A 19361-nucleotide genomic window follows, 5' to 3' on the forward strand; every position below is an offset into this window, starting at 1 on the left:
AAGGGTTTACTTGGCATGTGTATCCCTGTGAGTGAGTCTCGCGCTGGGCTTCAAGGACTCTGTGTGTGTGTGTGTGTGCGTGTGTGGTGTGCGATCTCCTTCCCAAAGAGAGGATTCTCCATTGTGGTTCTCTCTCCCACGTGAACATCTTCCTGGTATAAGGAAGAGTTCTCTCATTACAGGAACTCCCTGCAGCTCCCTAGGGCCGTTCGTCTCTCCCTCCTGCTTTAAGCCCAGCTCTAATCTCTCACAACAGTATTTTTAAAAAATGGATTTGTATATTTGTTTTCTGTTTTTTCTTTACAAGTTCCCTGCTAAATTTTAAGTCCCCCACCCCACCCCATTTTTTTGTTTTCACAGTTTAAAGCTGGAAAAGAATTAAAAGAAAAATACTATCTGATTTTCTTGCGAGTAAATCCACTTATTATATATTTACATTTATTTATAGTCTGTGGTTTTTTTTATTAAAAAAAAAATCACCACTTGTTTTTCCTTTTTCTTTTGTAAAAAGAAACCTTTTTGCAATGTCAGGACCCCCCCAAAGGGTCAGTGAGCCCCCTTCCCAGGAGGCTGGGGGCCTACGAATCTGGGGGTCCACCATCGCCCCAGGGTCATTGGGTGGCCCTGAGGTGAGGGGTGAGGAGGGAGAGCTGCTTTATATCCCCGGGGGTGGGGTGGGATCTCCTGCCCCCAAGGACAGGATCTTGGGGTGGTGACCCCAAGAGGCTCACCCTGAGGATTCCGGGGTTTCTGGGCATCTCAGCAAGCCACCAGCAGCCATCCCCTCTCCTTCCTTTCCCTCAAGGCCTAGGAAGTCATCACAGTGGGTTAAGGACCATTAAGGACTGGGAACCTGGGGGCTAGGCAAGCCCCAAGTGCACCCCCCTCCAGGCACCTTTCGGACAGGAGGGACCAAGGACTCTTGGGTCACCCGGAGGCCTACAACTGCCCCATTGATGCTGGGTGGAGTGGGCTCGCAAGCCAGGAGCTTGCCCAGCATTCCTGGGGTGCCCATCCAGAGGCTCCAGGGACCTGGCAGTGACCAAGAGGCTCACCTGGCCCCGGGGCCTCTGAGTCTCCACCCCCCACTCACCCAGGGAGGCAGAGTCGCTTGGGGTTAAAGGGAACAGAAAAGCAACTCTTCCAGAGTTTAAAAAAATAAGTAACAGAAAGCCCTGATTAAATACAAAGAATATCCCCCTTCTTTTCTGTTCCTTCTCGTTTTTTTGCTTTAATGTTATCTTAGTTCCCTTTTATTTTTTCATTTAAATTGGTTTTATTAAATGTTAAAATAATGGTACATGGGAAATCATGCATTTTCTTTTAGATTTATTTTCTATTTTTAATTTTTATCCTCGCTTGCTTTTTTAAAGTTTGTTTTTCCTTCCCTCGCTTATGTTTTTTTCACATTTTCTGTTGTTTGGCTTCTTTGTTCCTCTTATATTTTGTTCTTTTTTTTTTAAATTTACTTATGTTTTTCTCTTTTTTTGTTTTTTTGCTTTTGGAAGGTTTCCCCCCCAGTGGATTGTTTGGTTCCCCCCGGCCCCCAGCCCTGGCCCACCCCACGGGCCGCGCCTGCTCTGGGCTCTGCCTGGGGCGGCAGGCGCACTGGGCCCCGCGGCCTCATACGGGGGTGGTCCGGCGGTTGGCTGTGTTGGAGTGGAGAGAGTCTTTGTTCTCCTTCTGGATACAGTTGTGAACTTGGAGGAAGCTGTTATCCCTGTCGGAGTTGTAGGTGGCGGTGGGCGTGGTGGCGGCCTTCAGGGGGTCCCTGCTGAGGGTGTACATGGAGATCTCCGTGGACGGCAAGGTGTTGAAACCCTTGAGGCCCACGGGGGAGGCGTCCCTGGAGTGTGAGGGCTCGGTGGAGCGGGAGCTGGAGCGGCTGCGGCGCTGGTAGCGGTAGCGGTAGCTGGGGATGCGGGTGATGGCGGAGGCCTGGAGGTAGTCCGTGGCGCGGGCCGTGGCCCGCAGCTGTTTGTGCCGGTCGATAAACATGTGCACGGCCAGCACACCGACCATCTCGGCAATGATGAAGGACAGGGCCCCGAAGTAGAAGGACCAGCCATACGAGTAACTATTCTTTTTGGAGTCGCTCTTGGAGGGGTCTCCGGCATTGGCAGATATGTACACTATGATGCCAATGATGTTACTCAGACCTGTGGGGCACAGGATGGACACGGAGGGGGACGGGGCAGAATCAGAGAGAAGGATGTTAATTTCCAAGCAGAAGGTCAGGCACTGGGCAGAATCAAAGGACAGGGACAGTTGCCCTTGCCTGCGTGGCTTGTTTGAGCGTCATCGCTTGCACAGAAAGGTTGTCGGTTTGATGCCCTAATTGTGGGCTTGATCCCCAGTAGGGGGTGTGCAGGAAGCAGCCCATGGATGTTTCTGTCTCTCTCTCTCTCCTTTCCTTGCTTTCTAAAATCACAAAAACATTATAAAAAAGGGCAGGGACAGTTGAATGGGCCTTTGTTTTCAAAGTGTATGGATAGGTGAGTATACTTCAATGTTGGCAAGCATCACCTTAATTCTTTATCACTTCATTTGGAGAAAGCCACAGAAGAAAGAGCTAATGGTAACATATGGAAGAGGGGAGAGAAGAGAGAGGCATTCTACAACTATTGAGTAACAATCATAATAATAGGTATTGTTTATTGAGCATTACCACCTGCTTTCACTGCTAAGCGAAAATGGCCCTTTTCTAAGAGTTGGGAGGAAGATGGGCCGTTGGGCTAAGGGACAGAGTCTGGGATGTTCGTGGAGGACTCGGGGTGGGGGTGGGGGCTCAGGTGGGAGCCCTAGCACAACCTGCCTTCCCCTCAATATGATCTGTTGCTAGGCCCAGAGATTCCTCTCCTCCCTCCTCTCCTCTCTTGTCCAGGTCCTCCCAGCCAGTGAGCACCCAAACCTCACTCTTCTTCCTACTGGTAGGCCTGGGCTCTGGCCTGCCTGGTTTGGTTCTCATTACCTGCAGACACAAAGAAGATGCCGGCACTCAGGATGATGTTGTGTCGAGTCTTGTAGAACTCGCTGGCTGCGATGCAGAGTCCCCCCATGAAAAGCAGAATCACACTCAGGATCGGGAAAATGCTCGAGGCCCTAACAGCCCCTGTGGAACATGGAGGGTCAGGGGGAGAAAGAACATGGCTGTGAGACTGAGGCATGCCAGAGGGAGGAGAGGGCCAGCACACAGGAATGGGCTTTTATGGACACAGGACCAGAGTCGAGGTTGCTTAGCAATACTAGGGAGGAGAGAGAGGGAGCCACTGCCCAGCTCACAGCCCTGGAGGGGCTTATCACTGCCTACAGGCCCAAACTCCAGTGCATGTTGAGGCTCACAGGGCCCTGTGTGACTTGGCCTCTGCCTAGCTCCAGCCTCATGCCTATGTTCCCTCTGTTCAGCCACAGTAAACTTCCCATATCATGTCATTGCATGTCTGACTTTGACATACTAAGCTTTTTTAGTAGAATGTTTTTCCTGCTCTTTTTCACTCAGTAAACTTCTATTCAACCATCAAAACTCAACTCAAAGTTTCCTTGTCTGTGAAGCCTTCACTGACATCCTTAGGCAATTTTTAGCTCCTTCTTCTGCTCTTTGGGGTACCTGGGACACATTGAGAGGCAGTACTTGTAGTGGCCAGGGAATCACACAGCCTGGATTTGGGATTTGAATCTGGCTTTAGCATTTATTAGCTGGGTAAGTTTGGGTAAATTATCTCACCTCTCTGTACCTCAGTTTCCTCATCTGTAAAATGGGGACGGTAATAGTACTTGCCTCTTAAGATTGTTGTGAGAATTAAATGAGTTGATTCTGACAGTGCACTTAGATAAGTCTTTGGGGGCATACAGTAAACATTTGATGAACAATAGTTTGGGGGCATGTGTGGGGCGAACCCTAGCTGCATTCCCTACCCTGTATCCCCACCCTGATCCCTCAGCGCACACACCTGCACACACACACATGGGTGCCCGGGCGTGCAGTGAAAACCACCTGCATTCTCATCTTTGTGAGCACACAGGGATGGTGAGAGCTTTGTGAAGACCCAGGAGAGAGAGAATTCTTGTTAAGCACTCACTCTGTGTCTGGTCTTGAGTGAGTACCTAATGTATATTATAAAATTTAATCCTTGTAACAGCCCCTCAGGGTGTGTTTTTCAGCTCCAACTGATAGATGAGAAAACTGAAGTTCAGAGAGGTGAAGTAACTTGCCCAAGCCCATCAGCCAGTGAATCAGAATGGGGATTTTGCAGTTAGTCTCACCTGAATTCAAATCCTGGCTTTGTCACTTATCTATGTGACCTTGGGCAAGAGTCTCAGTTTCCCTGTCGCGTAAAGTGGGAAGGGCAAGAATAATATCCAGCTCGCAGGAGTGTTGTAAGGCCTGCTGCTCAAAGGGCAGTCTGAGCACCAGCAGCATGGGCGGCATGGGAGAGCTGGCTAGAAATTCAGATTCTCAGGCCCCACCCTGGACCTCCCTACTGAGGCAGAATGTACATGTTAACAAGATCCTCATAATAAAATTCGTGTGTGCACAACAGTTTATAAGGATTAAATTGGATAATATCTGCATTGTTTCTGACATGACAAGGAGTACAGTAAAAATACAATTTTTATTATTTCTAATGTTCAGATACAACTTCCCCATGAATTGTCCTGATTACCCACTGAAGCTGGCGTGGTCTTAGTGCTAAATCTATAATAAGGAGCAGAAAATATCTGATTTGTTCCAACAAGTATTTGTTGACCTGTGAATAAGCCTATGGAACTACACAATGCCTACTAATACAGAGTTCTTCCTGCGTGCCAGGCTCTCTTCTAAGTGCCTGCTGTGGGTTAACCCATCTAAACTTCATACCACCCCATGAACACCATGGGCCTTAGCTTCGAGGAGATTACATGTACCTAAAGCAGGTGTTCATAAACTTTTTCTGTAAAGGGACAGGTAGTAAGTATTTCTGGCTTTGCTGGCCATGTAGTCTCTGTTGCAGCTATTCAACCTTGCCATGGTAGCATGAAAACAGCCGTAGACAACATGTAAATTATTTTCTATACTGGTGACAGAAATGAAGAGTGTTATAAGCACCCAGGAGGGTTGACACTTTACCTTCTAAACAGGTGGCCTAAGCTGGAAATTCCATGCTAATAGTCTTTTTGGCCAAACTCTGTAAACAAATCATTTCACCACTAGTGCCTCATGGGCCCAGGCACCTATGGCTGCCTGCTGGGAAATCCCTCTCCATGGTGGCCTCGGCTGGAGGACGCCTGACCTGAAATCCTGGCTATTTCCTCATTCAGGCAGGCAGAAGAGGAGGTGCTCTATGGGGGGGTGGGGTGGGAGTTCAGCAGGCCTGGCACCCACTCTGCCTGGCTGTCCACGGAACCTGAGCATGTGCTTTCCCTTCTGTGGGCCTAGGTATGCGCTCTGGTGGGCTTGGACTACGTGATCTTCAAGGTCCTGTGTCCCCCGAGACCTCCCCTCAGGGCCCACTCAGCCAGGCCAGGCTATTGTCACACCTATTCCCTGTGCCAGTCGTAGTCTTTACACAAAATAGTCGTCATAGTCATATATAGGGAGGGCAGGCTCCTGATTTCTGGGCACGGTGTTAAGCTCTTTATGCCTGTTACCCCATTTGGTATTCATTCCATTTTAACGTATAGAGTGACAGATGCACTGGGTTGGGAGGAGCTTCTAGGCTCTTGGGCCTCTCTCCCCCTCTCCTCCTTCCACACTGTGCTGCATGGGGTAGCCGGTGACTGTGAAAGTGGATGGGCTACAGCAAATGCGTGTGTGAGTACATTTGTGTGAGAGTGTGTAAGTGTGACAGTGTGAGAGTGTGTGTGAGTGTATGTGAAAGTGTGTGGGGAGATGAGAGAGAGAAGAGAAGAGAAAAGGGGGGAGAGGGACAAGGGAGGGAGAAAGAGAAGATTATTGGAGAGGAGAGCAAGAGCTCAGAGAAGGAGGAAGAATGAACCGAAGATGGTGGATGAGGGGAAGAGAGAGAGCCGAGAGTGGTGCTTGGGAGCATGGGCTCCAGGTGCGGACTGCTTGGGGTCCCATTCTGTCCTCCCACTGTCTTTGTGGCCTCTGTGCCTCCCCTTTCTCATTAGTATCCTGGGCACACCAGCAGCACCTTCCTCTTAGTGTGGCTGTGCAGATGAATGAAGGTAATATATAAAAGTGTCAGGCCCTGCACGGACAGGCAGGTATCCAATGAGCGTTTGCTGTATATAATGACACATGAAAGGAACTTGGAAACCCAGTGAGCATCCTTCGGGAGCGCCATCTGTGCAGGTCCTGGGTGCTTTCCCAGTTCCTCTTGTCTCTGGGGTTGGTGATCAGCTGCAGGATCAGGAGAGAGTGGCCTGAACGCATCTCTCTCGCTGTGCTGCCTGCCCTCTCTGAGCTTCAGTTTGCCTCCTGTGTTGCAACGAGAGGGTCAGACACCAGCCCAGAGGGCCACAGTGAGGAGTCATGAGAATGCATTTTAAGCAGTTAGAACAGTGCCTGGTACCTGAGAGCACTGGGAAATGTTGGTTCTCTCCCAGCAGAGCATATTGTTGCTGTTCCCCCCGGGCCTGAGGTAACTTCGGGTGGTGGTGGTTTAAGTGCAGGTTGTGACTCATGACTAGCTCGTGAAGTCAGCATGGTGGTTGCAGCCAGCACTTAAATGAGTATGCCAGGACCGAATAGAAACTGCCGATGTGTGTGGAGTAGGTGGAGGGCAGGCACCTTTTTGTGACCCATTGGCTCTGGTTGCATGGATGTGAGAGCACGAGCTGCGGCTTAGCAGGCTCTCTAACTGCAGTGTTCGGTCACAACAGTTTTAGCCACACTGACCATGATGACCTCTGGTGGGAATGTCTTTCAAAACCATTTTGCTAGAAGGGGCTGCAGGGCTGGGACAGTGGACAGGAGCACTCAGCCCTGCATAATGTTCCAGGAGGCAGGTGGCAGCCCAGCAAGTGTACTGGGCTGGGATGAGTCATTTTACCTCTCTGGGCCTCGGTATTTCCTCATCTGTAAAATGGGAGGATGGGGCTGTGTGTGTGGCCCCAGCATTTCAGGAGCCGGGAGGATGTTTTACTGTGCTTCTAAACTCTAACCTGAAGGAGGGGGTGATGGACTTCTCCCAGGTGTTCCCAGGGGCAGCTGGGAAGCCCTAACAACGCACCACCCTAGCCCTGGTCTCATTCTCAGAGTCCCCCGGGGCTGGTATTCATCCAGGCTCAGAGAAGTGTAATGTGCCCAAGGCCACAGAGCAGACCTCACCTTGAATTCAAGTCCTTCACTCTAAATCCCAGGCTCAGACCTGGACACCTGGTATTCCCCACACTTCCCATGCTTAGGTGCCTAGGAATCCCCTTGGTGCCTGGTGAGATTGGCAGAGGGGGATGGAGAAGGGGCAATAGAGAGGAGGGGGGTTCTCTGAGGCTGGGAAAGGTGGCTTTAGCTCAGCTTGAGACCCAGCATCCACCTCTGTCCTCAACCTGGGAAGAGGGTGAATGTACCAGGGGGCCCTAGGGAGGGTGGGTTCTCATTTATTCGTTCAGCAAACATCTCCTACTGGGTGGGGGTGGGGAGAACTCTATTTGCAGCTACTCAGAGGAGTAGCTGTTCATGGTCCAGTGGGGACAGAGAAGAATCCATAACAAATCATGCAGGTTGGAAAACACAGTGATCACCTCCCTGCAACCCAGCCTCCTCCTACATTCCTGGCCTCGGAGAAGGGCAGCAGTGCTCACCGTCTTTAGTCACTGAGTCCTCTCTTTCTCTCACCTCTCCCCAACCAGGCTGTCAGTAAATCCTGCTGGCTCTGCCTTCAAATACATCCAGAATGGACCCCTTCTCAGTCCCCTTCCAAGCTCCTGCCCTGGTCCCCCCACCTGCATTTCTAGCCTGGATTACGGCCATCATCTCTTTCTGGTCTCCCTGCGCCTGCTCAGACCCCATAGTTCCGTGGCAGACGCAGAGTGATACTGTTAGCATGGGCACTAGTCCTTACCTCTCCTCTGCTCACAGCTTTCCTGAGGTCCCATCTCAGAGTAAAACTGAGGCGTACAGTCCTGGCCTCCCATCTGCCTGCTTATGCTCTCTTCCTAACCACGTGGCCTCCTGGCTGTCCCTGAGCCTGCGAGCTTCAGACACTTTGCACTGAATGCTCTTCCCAGTACACCTGCAGGACCAGACACACTCCCTCACCTGCTTTAGGTCTCCTTCCTAGTGAGGACCTTTCTGACCACCCACTGAAAACTGAAGCCCTCTTCTTGGCACCCCTTCTCCCTTCACTGCTCAATCTACATCCTTTGTACTTTTTACTGTGTAACATACACAACTGTAATGGCCAATGCCTGCCCAGTGCTAATGCCTACTATGATCCAGGCTGGTGTGGAGTTGTCTTACAGTGACTTATTTTAGCCTCATTACAACTCTAGGAAGGTACCAATGGCCATTGTCCCCATTGCGAGGAATCCGAGGCCTGGGAGGTTAACCAAGAAGTGGCAGAGCTGGATTTTAACCCAGGCAGTGTGTGCTAAAGCCTGCTGCTATGTCTGCCTACCTCCCATGGCGGTCAAGTTCAGTAAAGTTCTCCTCCAAATAACCCTCATGCCAGTCCTCCCTGCCTTGGCTGCTTTTCACCTCCCCTTCCTTATAGGTATTTGTTCCTGGTCTAAAGCTGCTCCAGGAGCTTTCCTCAACGACTCTGGGGTGGCCAGTGAAGCTCTGAGAAGGGGTCAACTCCTAGTCCAAGTGTAGTCAAATGAGACCTCTTTTGGTGGGGAGGGACAGGCCCTGCCAAGAGCCCTCCCTCCCCTCCGCTTCTGTTCACTCCAGGCTCTGGAAAAAGTGTTTGACATAGTAAGGCCCTGTTACTGCAGCTCTGGGGTGTGTGTGTGTGTGTGTGTGTGTGTGTGTGTGTGTGTGTGTGTACATGTGCAACTTCTGGGTGCCAGCCCCTCCACTCTCCCTGGACAGAGTATGTCAGGGACAGCAGCTGACCTTCGGCCCATCACCTCCAGCCCCAGGCTCTCACTCTCTGGAGAGCCTGATCCCATCCTGCAGTCCTCGGCTACAAGTGGCCACAGTACAGTGGATTTTGGGGTCTAGCATACAGTAGGTGCTTAATACATGACTGGAAGGGAACTCATTTCCTCTAATCTTCTTTCTCTGCTTTAAGTCACATTGAGACAGCTAGAAAATACCACTCCCATTTCCTGGCTGCAACACACACACACACACGCGCGCGCGCGCGCGCACGCACATTCGCCATGTAGGGACCCACATGCACACAAGCAGACATGTGCAAACACACAGGCACTTACACATTCAGACAGGCAGACATGCAGGTGCACAGACATGCAGGCACTGAAAGACAACACAACGCAGACTCATGCCCTCATGCACAAAGACAGACACACAGACACATTGACAGCTGTAGGAAGTCACACCCTGGTTGCCACCACCTCTGCTCTTCGTCATGCTCCTCAAGCTTTGTTCAGGAGGGATAGGGGTAGGGAGGCGCCACAGCAGACACATCGATGGCCCCTCAGAGCGCCCTGTACATAGTGAGTGCTTAGTGAGTGCTACATGAGTGAGTGAGTGAATGAATGAATGAATGCTTCTAGAGTTCAAGTCTCAGCTTTGGTGCCACCTCCTCCAGGCTGGGCGAGGAGCCACACTCCCTTGTGCCCCACTCTTCCTTCTAACCTATATCATGGCATACACCTTATGTTCATGGGTCTATCTCCAGACAGCGAGCCCTCGGGGGCAGAGGCTACTTCCTTGCCTCTCACAGCCTCCCGTGTGGCAGGTGCATCCTGCAGGCAGGCTTAACAGACCTGAATAGAGAGCTGACTCAGGCTCCACCCACTCTGGTGCAGCTTCGCCCACCTTGAGGCACAGCCCCGCCCACCACAGGAGAAGCCCTGCAAGCCTCCCTGGGCCCCTGCTCTGCCTGCCTTAGTGGGGCAGAGGGTCCTTCAAGAATGATCCCTGTCTTCTAGCTTCTCTAGCCAGCCAGGTTACAGCTGAATAGACAACGATAGGAACTCACATCTTCCAGCTTTAAAAAATTACTTTTATTGTCTAGCTCAAGATTAGTGTATTATAGATCAGGGGTCAAAAAACTATGCTGCATGCGGCCTGCTGCCTGTTTCAGTAAATAAAGTTGTTTCGTTGGAGCACAGCCACACTAATTTGCTTCTGTTTTGTCTCTGCTGCTTTTGTGCTCCAAGGTTAGTTGAGTAGTTGGGACAGACTGTACAGCCTGCAAAGCCTAAAATTTTTATTATCTGTCCTTTTACAGAAAAAGTTTGCTGACCTCCTATTATAGATGCTCAAAAGTATTGGATTTAGTCAACTCAGACCCTCAGATCCTGCACTGCTAATGTATGTTCAAGTTCTTTGCCCAGGGACACCAAAATGAGCCCAACAATCTAAGCTCTTTTCTCTTTAAGAGTAAGGAGAAGGAGGTATAGCGTAGGCAGGGAACAGTCACTGAAGAACCCGATATTTTCCTTCATTTAACAAAAAGCGCTGATTGAGCATCTACGGTATTCCAGGAGCTGTTCTAGGCATAGCAAAGAAGGAGATGGAATTCCTGCTGCAAGCACTTGGCATCTAGCTGTGCTCAATCAGTGCGGCTGTGGGTGTGGGGCTCAGCTTTGCTCCCCTTCCACCTCTGTGTGCAGGATGCATCTCCGCGTGCGAGTCTCCCAGTCCAGCTCTTTCCCTGAGGGTCCTCCCCACCAGGCTGTGTACCACGTGGTCTCCCTAGGGCCACGGACTGTGTCGCATTCATTCATCTGGATCTCCTCAGTCCTGAGCACAGGGGTAGTGTGCAGATGGTGTTCAATCTGCCTTCACCCATTGCCAGACTCCTTTGGGAGCCCCAGACGTCGTAACAGGGAATACAACCAAACTGCCCTTTAGGAATTCCATTTAAGAGCAACGTCTTGCAGGAATTCATAAAAATAAATGAGGGGCATTGTAAGATATTTCCTCCCCTTAGAGAGAAATCTATAAATTGCATCGTGTTCCCTTCCTTTCTCTCCTTAGTTGCCCGCATCGTGTTCCCTTCCTTTCTCTCCTTAGTTGCCTGGCTGACGTCATATTCCGTGGGCTTCTCGGTGACGCCCGGATTCCAGGCTGACCTGAGCTGGATTTGATGTGAGGAGTAATTATTGAAAGAGATGGATGATCCATATAATAAAATGCCTCCTGCATTTTTCATAAAAATGATCTGAGGGTAATGCTAAGCCCTCTGCCAACTGGGAGGGGAGGGGCAGAGCGGGATGCTCCTGGGAGAAGAGCAGATCTCAGGAGGAGCAGGCCTGAGAGCCTCGAGCAGAGCCTTCAGTCACTTCTGCTCTGGTGGCTTTGGTGTCCCAGGTGTCAAGGGCCCTCAACCCCTCTCTTGGAAATCCCTTTCTCAGGGAACATTTCATCTTGTTAGTTTTTGCCAATTCTTGAGAATGTTTCTTTGGGACTCAAATGCTTTCTCTTGATAATATGTCTCAGGTGGATTTAAGAGTGCAGCTTTTACATCAGGATTCAACTTTGACTTGACTTGTGGGGGAGGAAAAACAATCTGATCTATTGTTTCAGTAGAAATTCTAATCTGGCACCGCCTGATAAGTTTCTTCATTCAGTTATTCAAGAAGTATTTACTGAGGCCACTGGGCTGAAAATATAATGCAAACAAGAGCCCCTGGCCTGGCAGCGTTGGTAGGACTGTGAGGGAGATGGTTGCCCAAATAAACAAGGACCTTACAGCATGACAAAAGTGCCTTACTCTGGGAATATGTTCAGGGGCATGGAGGACTTCCTGGAAGAGGTAATGTTTCAGCTGAAACCTGGTGGACGAGTAGGACAAAGAAGGGAAAGAAAAGTGGTGCAGGCAGAGGGAACAGCATGCATGAAGGTTTGGCCTCCAGACAGGAGGGAAGGGGGAAGGCTCAGCTTTTTCCAGCCCTCTGCTGAGACAAGGACCTCTAGACAGTCCTGGTGTTTGGTGCTCTGAAGGCTAGAGGGCAGGACCCGTCACCATGAAGGAGATAAAAAATTGCATGCACTTACGGAGGAAATATTCTGCTGTGTCAGCTTCGTAATCTGTATCCTCTGGGAAGTGATCAATTTGCTTGCAGAGGCCTTTGAAGTTCCCTGGAAAACAAGGGGAAAAAGGACACATGAGGCAGGCATCACAGTTTCCGGGGTTCAGACCCACTGGCCTCTTCCTGACCTCTCACTCTGCTGAAGCTGGTTCAGTCCTCGCCCTCACCCTAGAGGACGGTATTGCTTTGTCTGTTTGGACATCCTCCTGGTGAATCAAAACACGCCCCTTCCCCTGCAGTGCTCTCAGAGAGGATCTGAGGCCTAAGACTTCAAAACCCAGCCTTCCACTGAGGCTTCTGAGGATTAGCGGAAGCTCGGTGGTGGTGGAGGCTGGAGGTGGAGGTTTGGTTTAGGGCTGTGGACTGCCACTGAAGAGGCCCATGAATGATGAACCTGGTGCAGTGCGTGTGGTTGCCTCTGTGCCCCAGCTCCACTGGTCACCCCACAATTTGCTTGAGAGAAAGTAGATAGCCTTCCAAAAGAGGCAGACCCCAGACTGAAGCTGACAGACATTCCCACTGCACTTTAGGTAAGCTTGCAAAGCAGCATTCCACCTGCAGGGCATGGAATTCACCACACCCAGGCCCCAATGGCTCTGAAATCCAGGGGGTGAGTCCCCACAGGGGGCTAGGCTCTCTGCCAGACTCTTGTACTAGACTCATTCTGGCTCTACCACAGGCCTCTGAGGGGGTATTATCATCTCCATTTTACAGATGAAGAAGCTGAGGCTCAGGGAGGCTAAATGACTAAGTACTCATGCCCAGGAATGATGGAATCAGGGCTTTTGCCTCTAAATATTTGCTCAGTGAGAAGGTGAGAACTGGCTTAGGTGAAAACTCCAGCCCAGTGCCACACACAGCAGGGCCCCTGCCAACAGTCACTAAGTGAATCAGAGAACTATGCAGTGCAATCTCCATAAAAACAGATGCTTAGGATAGAATTTACAACCATATCCGCCTCATGACAGCAGGGACTGTTGTATCCCCAGCAGCAGCATAGGTACAAGTGTTGGCTAACTTGCCCTGAGCTGGGAGATATGGTATAGGGCTGAGAGGCAGGCCAGGCGCACTGAGATGCCTCAGTTTCCTCACCTGAAAGGGAGGAAAATTCTTAGGAATTCATAGGAATTCTGCTTTCGTAGATAGTCATGGGGATTGAATGAGCTGACATAAATAAAGTGCTCAGAACAGCACTGCCACATTAGTGAACGTGCTCGAGGCACTGCTGTGAGAGAGAAATGGACTGACTATATTCAGCCACTGACATTGGGGATTTTTCTGTGACAGCGGCTAATATAACCTAATTAATACAGTCCTCAGTACATGTTAGCAATTTATTTTCCTATAGAATTCTGAGCCGCATATCCCATAAAGAAGGCTTTACTGTATACTGTGGAAATTATTTAGGCATTTTAAAGCATTGTAACATAGACCTGTATATATTATATACATGGCATATATAGGACACGGGTATACTTACATGAAGATAAGTGTTTTAGGTATTTCTAGCTATCATTATATGCTACATGTTACAGAGAAAATGGCTTACTGTCCCCCTCCCCCTTCGCCATCTCTGTACCAAATTCACCTCCTTTCCTGACTTCGGCAAGAAAAATAATTCCCCAAAGCATTTTGGGACTTCTGGTAACTTTACGGAAGCTTTGTGAGTCCCAAGAACACAACATTTCACCCAAAATACTCCCACAGGGCAGGTCTCTTTGAGTGTTCTGGGCAGTCCCTCTCCTTGCTCCCTCCTTCCCCTGACCTGTTGTCTCCCCGCTTCTCTGTCCCCCCAGCACATCTCCCTGCCCTTGTGCACCTTGGTCCATTAATAGGAGGCCTCAACCTTCCCCTAGCAGCTTCTCTGTCTTTCCAACCACACACCCCTCTCTCCTGAGAAGTGTCTTCATACCAGCTGCTAAGAGGATATACTATCCTCCCTAGTGTTAAAATTACAAATCAGTGTGTTTGAAAAGCACTTTGCAAAGCACTTTCATTTTCTCTCAATTCAATCTGACAAATATTTCATCAGCGCCAATGCCATGCCAGGCATCTTTATAAGGAAGCCTGCAGGAGGTGAGGTGTAGAGAAGGGTCCTGACATGCCCCAAGTCTTCTAACAAATCAGGGACAGTGCTCAACCCCAAACCAAGGGCTTGCAGATGGAGCCTTCACACCCCTCTTCTAAGGGCTGCATGCCTGCACCTGCTCCCCATGCAGCCTGGCTGCCCCTCTGCACAAGCCTGTGCCTCAGCCATCCTTGGACTGGCAGTTGGCTCCTAGCAAGGAGCCTAGTGCAGAAGAAGGGCGAAGAGATGCTTGTTGAGAGGCTGTGTGAAATAATCAGCTGCCCGGATGCTCCTGTGAGGTCCAGACCTGGGTAGTCAACTGCCTATTTGATGTCTCCTGGTGGATGTCTTAAGGCATTGTACACTCAGCAGGTCCAAACCTGAACTCATGATCTTTCCTTCAAGCCTGGCCTTCTGGAGGCACCAGCTAGCTCAGCAAATGTCTCTCCTTCACTTCCTGGTGCAAGTCAGAGCCCAGCCATCATCGCCAACATCTCCTCCTCCCCACTGCAGCTTCCATCCATCACAACATCTTGCTGTATTAGCTTCTCAGTGTCTCTCAAACTCATTGATTGCTCTCCATCAACAGCATCGCCCACTGCTAGGCCGCCTTCCTTGCTTCCCTGGAGGATGGCAATAGCTTCCCCACTGGTCATTTTGCACTCTTATCTGTCTCTCTACAGAGCTATCGTAATTGTCCTTGGAAATGCCAATCTGATCAAGCCACCTCCAGCTTAAAATACTCATCAGCTCCCAGTGCTCTCAGGAAAAAGCTCACCATCTTTAATAGGGTCTGACCCAACCTCAGTCTGACCTCATCATTCTGTGCACATGCCACCTGGGCCTTCCTTCCTGCATGCTCCTTCCTACCGCAGGATCTTTGCACATGCTGGTCTGGCTACCTGAGCCCTCACCACATCCTTTGTTGTCTCCTTCCCTTTACCTCCCTCTGCCCCCCTCTGCATTTTGCCAGTGGGATGTCTACCACCTGCTGGCTACTCTGTGTTGTGGGGGAGATGGCAAGGCATAAGTGGTGCTGGTGGGAATGTTCCAGTAGCGGAAGAATTTGCCCAGAGAAAGGAAGGAGCAATGCAGGAGCAATGTGAGGGGGGATGAAGTCCAGGACACAAGTGCAAGGGTGGCCTTTCATGAGGTGGGTGATGGTACGTTCACTGTACCAAGAAAGCAGCACACACCTGTGGTTAGACATGGTGGGGGCTTGTGACACTTCTGGTTGCTTCTATTTTCTTAATGGAATGGGAAGCAGGGTCATAAACTGAGAATGAGGAAGGGGAGGCAGAGTTGGACATTCGAGGAAGGAGGAAGGGAAGCAAATTTTTCTCCATGAGAGTAGGAGAGAGAATGGGCCAGGCTCGAGACATGAAGTATGTGTATCGGTGGCTTCAAGGTCCCTCTTGAGATCCTGTGGTTTTCTCAGGCCACATTTAAGCATGTCACTGCAATTTGTCTAGCTGGAGGGTTGCCTTTAACTGGGATGGGGGTCTGTGAGGTGAGAGCAAGAAGGGGAGGGAGTGATTATGAAAACTGACAGGCCCTAAGCTGGGTAAAGAGGGCAGTGGAAAGATGGGCGTCAATGCATTGGAAGCCTAGGGCGGGGGTCAGAGAATTGTTAGAGCCAGGGAGTGAGCTGAAAGGGTGGGGCATGGGAGTCCAATAGTGGGTGCAAAAGACTGAGGGTGTGAAGTGTGGTTATTGGTAATCTAGGGTCAAGTGTAAGCTCATGAACTGGGTGGCTCAGGTTGCAAGGAGGTAGGGATGACATTCAGAGTATTTAGCAACTGGAAAGGTCACCCAATTAATATATAAGACAAAACTAAAATTCATTTTTATTTTCTATGTACATCAAGTATATATTACGAAACTGCTTAGTAAGTTAAAAGTTGAAGTGCAAATGATTCATCAAATTATCCTAATAAGCCCCAAATTATTGGTTGGTTTTTAGAAATTATTGGTGTGATCTTTTGATGATGAGGCTCTTACAAGCTAAATGATGGCCCTGTCTGGACCACGGTTTGACACACGGAACCACACCAGATGCTCCCGGCCTTCTCTGCTGCATACGAGTCATTCTGTCTCAGTGAGTACCGAACCTAGTACTGAATTTTCTACTACTAATCTGGTCAGTCAGAGGACTTCTCTGTGAAAATAGCCCTATGTTCTCAGCAACCCAGGAGGCAGGATTGATGGTGCTGGGAGTGGTAGAGTAGAGGATGATGGTGGTGAGGGGAAGGGCAAAACCCCAGAGGCAGTGCTCTCGGGGTAGTGGTGTGAGCACAGCCCTGCCACTAGGGGCTGTAGGAAGGATCTGTTCTTCTTGGGCCATTGAACACCTCCTTGCAGCTGTGCTTGGGCTGGACCTTGGGGTTGAGGCTCAGAGCTCACCCTTCTACCCATGCTTGGGGAGGAGGGAGAGCAGATGGGGCCTCAGTCCCAGCCCCTCTGTCCTCTGCCTGTCAAATCTAGGAGCCACCCCTACCAGCCCTCTTCCCTGGACTTACTGTGACAGATTGGTGTGATAGGTAGGATTCCAGTATTTAATGACCAGAAGTGAAGAGCAGAGGTGTGGGCCATGAAACACCCCCATGTAAGAGACTGCAGGGGAGAAAGCCAGGCTTCCATCAGAGCAAGAAGGTGAGAATATAGGGGGTTCTGCTGACATTGGGACAAAATTCCAGAGAGCCCAGGGCTGGGACTTGAGGGGCTGGGGAGGTTGGAGATTGGGTCAGCTAGGGGATGAACAGAGCTCTGAGGGACAAATGATTAGTAGTGAGGATGACCAAGGTAACCTGGGTCCAAGGCCAAAATGGGATTGATTGGTCCCAGCGGTCTTTGAGGCTGATGGTGGTGATGAGGCCGTGAGGGTTGGCGGGATGTGTAAGGGATCTCCAGGAGCACCTGGAGCTCTGTGGCCCTGGACTCAGTCTGACTGATGTGGTGATGAGGCTCATGAGGGGGGGTGGTACCAGTGTCATTCAATCATCTTTGGTAGAATTTAAATTTGGTAGAACCTCTATGTCAATGGACATCACTACAGTCAGTGAAGAGTGGTGTACTCTTGTTTTCCTGATTCCAGCCTCGAGTTCTGCTGTACTTCCTTTTGTAATCAAGCCCTGGAGTTGTATGTCTTCAGGCATAGATGGATCCAGGTGCTCAAAAAATCTGGTGTTGGCTTTTCTTCCAGTTGGCTTCATTCTTAGGCAGGCTCTCTCCCCAAATAGTGACTAAAGGCGAAGTGCCTGGCCCTGGGGTGGTGGAAGGAAATTTAATCTGACTCCTGCTCTTCAGGGACACACAGTCTGGGGGAAAGTCAGAAAGCGTTGAATGCGATGTTATTTACTGGAATGTAATGTCTCACGTACTATATTAGAGGGATGTATAAGCCTTGTGGGAACAGAGTTGTTTAGCTGACATTTATGGAATATTGACTGTATGCTATGCTCTCTGTGCAACCTGTTGAAGACAGAGGGAAAATATACTTTCTGTCCCACAGAACTTGCAGTCTATGGTGGGGGACAGAAGGCAGAGGCTGTTGCGTAGCAGGATATGTGTTGTGACAGAGCAGAGCCTGTCTGGGTGCACACAGTAGGTGCCTGTGTGTGAGTGTGTGGGTGTTGACGCAGGCCTCCTGAGGAGGAGGTGGCTGAGCTGCTACAGAGGGTGGAGGAGGTAGCCAGGAGAAGCAGGTCGCGTGCGCGTGTGTGTTGGGTTGTGATGAAGAAGTGGTGGAGGGTGAGAAGGGATTCTAGGAAGAGGGACCAGCAAGAGCAAAGTCAGGGAAGTTCTGGGCACACAGGAGGAACAGACTGTCTCAGGGGGTCAGGAAAAGTTCCCCAGGGCAGAGTTGGAGGTAACGAGGAGGCCTGAAGGTAGTGGAATGCTGGAGCTGACTGTACCAACTCATGGGAGCTGACTGTTGGTATCCTTTCCTAACTTACATTAGAAGCTTGAAGTCAGCCACACTGGGAGTATTTGCACCACAGGAATTGGCAAATATTACAACACAAGGTCCCCATTCACTGTCCATAGAGTCATTTGTTACACATCCATCAGGATACTACTTGATGAAGGGCCTCCAACATGAGGGGTCAGCTGGTGTAAAGACATGATGTCCTGGTGGGATTGGAGATTTCAAAAACATTGCTTGCACTTAGAACGCAGGGTAGGCGAGGGTGAGGGCAGGAGGTGGCTGGAGAGGGTCGGGGCCAGATCTCTCAGGGGCCTGTGGTCTAGGCTGAACTGTCCACTGTCTTTGAGCCTTTGGAGGATGAGGAGATTTAGGGGAGACTGTCCCACCATGAACTATAAGTGATTTTTCTGCCAAGGGGCCCAATAACTACAGAAATCTCTGCTGAGCCCCTACCAGAAGGGCAGTGATGCCACACCAATCCCAGAGCCGAGTGACTTCAGGCCAACTCAAGATGGAAAGGCCTGGGGCTGCGCCTAAGGCTGCCACAGCTCTGCCTCCAGGAATCGACCTGCTCACGCTGGAAATTTCAGCTTGTAGGTATTAAGTAGTTTAAGAGGAGGTTGCATCAGCTTTGTGAAAAGCACATTAATATCTCACAACACCAACCGCTGTCTTGTGTCTTTGAGATTCAATAAGCTCTTCATAAACCTGGTCATTAGGGGCTGCACAGAGCTGTTCTATTTTCCACTTTTCAGGAGGAGTTGCAGGAGCAGCATGAGGGAGATGGGAGGGTGCCGATGGAGGAGCTGAGGCACGGGGTGGAGGCTGGCTCAGTAATTTTTTTAAGTGAAGCAAATGAAGGGTTTGGCGGGAGCTGCTTTCTCTGTGTTTTAAATCATTCCTGCTCCTGGCACCTTGCTTTGCTGGCAGGGCCGTCCCTGAGGGCAGGGATTCGGAGACCTTTAGCAGGTGAGTGATGCCTGGCTCCTCCTGGAACACCAGCCCCCAGCACAGCGCTGGCACCAGCTGGTGCTGGAGGATTCAAAACAACAGCCCGTGTGGCTTGCTCATTTGCCTGTTGTTTATTCATTCATTGGACTGCTTTGAATGCCTACTATGTGCTATCTCCTGTGCAGACACTGGGTGGGGTGAGAATGGGGTAAGAAGTCTGTTGTAGCTCAGTCTCTATTCCCTGAGCCTGCCTTTTCCATTTGTCCTGGGCTCTCAGCCCCTAGAAGTCCTGACCCCACA

The 19361-nt window shown here is 50.3% G+C and overlaps 1 protein-coding gene across 1 annotated transcript in view; it reads right to left on the reverse strand.

Annotated features, from left to right (window-relative positions):
• Window positions 1–1623: 1623 nt before the first annotated feature.
• CACNG2 (calcium voltage-gated channel auxiliary subunit gamma 2) overlaps window positions 1624–19361 on the reverse strand; it is a 98175-nt gene continuing 80437 nt past the window's right edge. The window contains exons 2-4 of the mRNA XM_016223422.2: window positions 12080–12163; window positions 2972–3112; window positions 1624–2159 (exon numbers count right to left, since the gene is read on the reverse strand). Coding sequence (XP_016078908.1) covers window positions 1624–2159; window positions 2972–3112; window positions 12080–12163 — 761 coding nt within the window. The remainder of the gene's footprint in view (window positions 2160–2971; window positions 3113–12079; window positions 12164–19361) is intronic.

The sequence above is a fragment of the Miniopterus natalensis genome, chromosome 2 (genome assembly GCF_054644295.1).
Source record: "Miniopterus natalensis isolate mMinNat1 chromosome 2, mMinNat1.hap1, whole genome shotgun sequence".
Lineage (NCBI taxonomy): Eukaryota > Metazoa > Chordata > Mammalia > Chiroptera > Miniopteridae > Miniopterus > Miniopterus natalensis.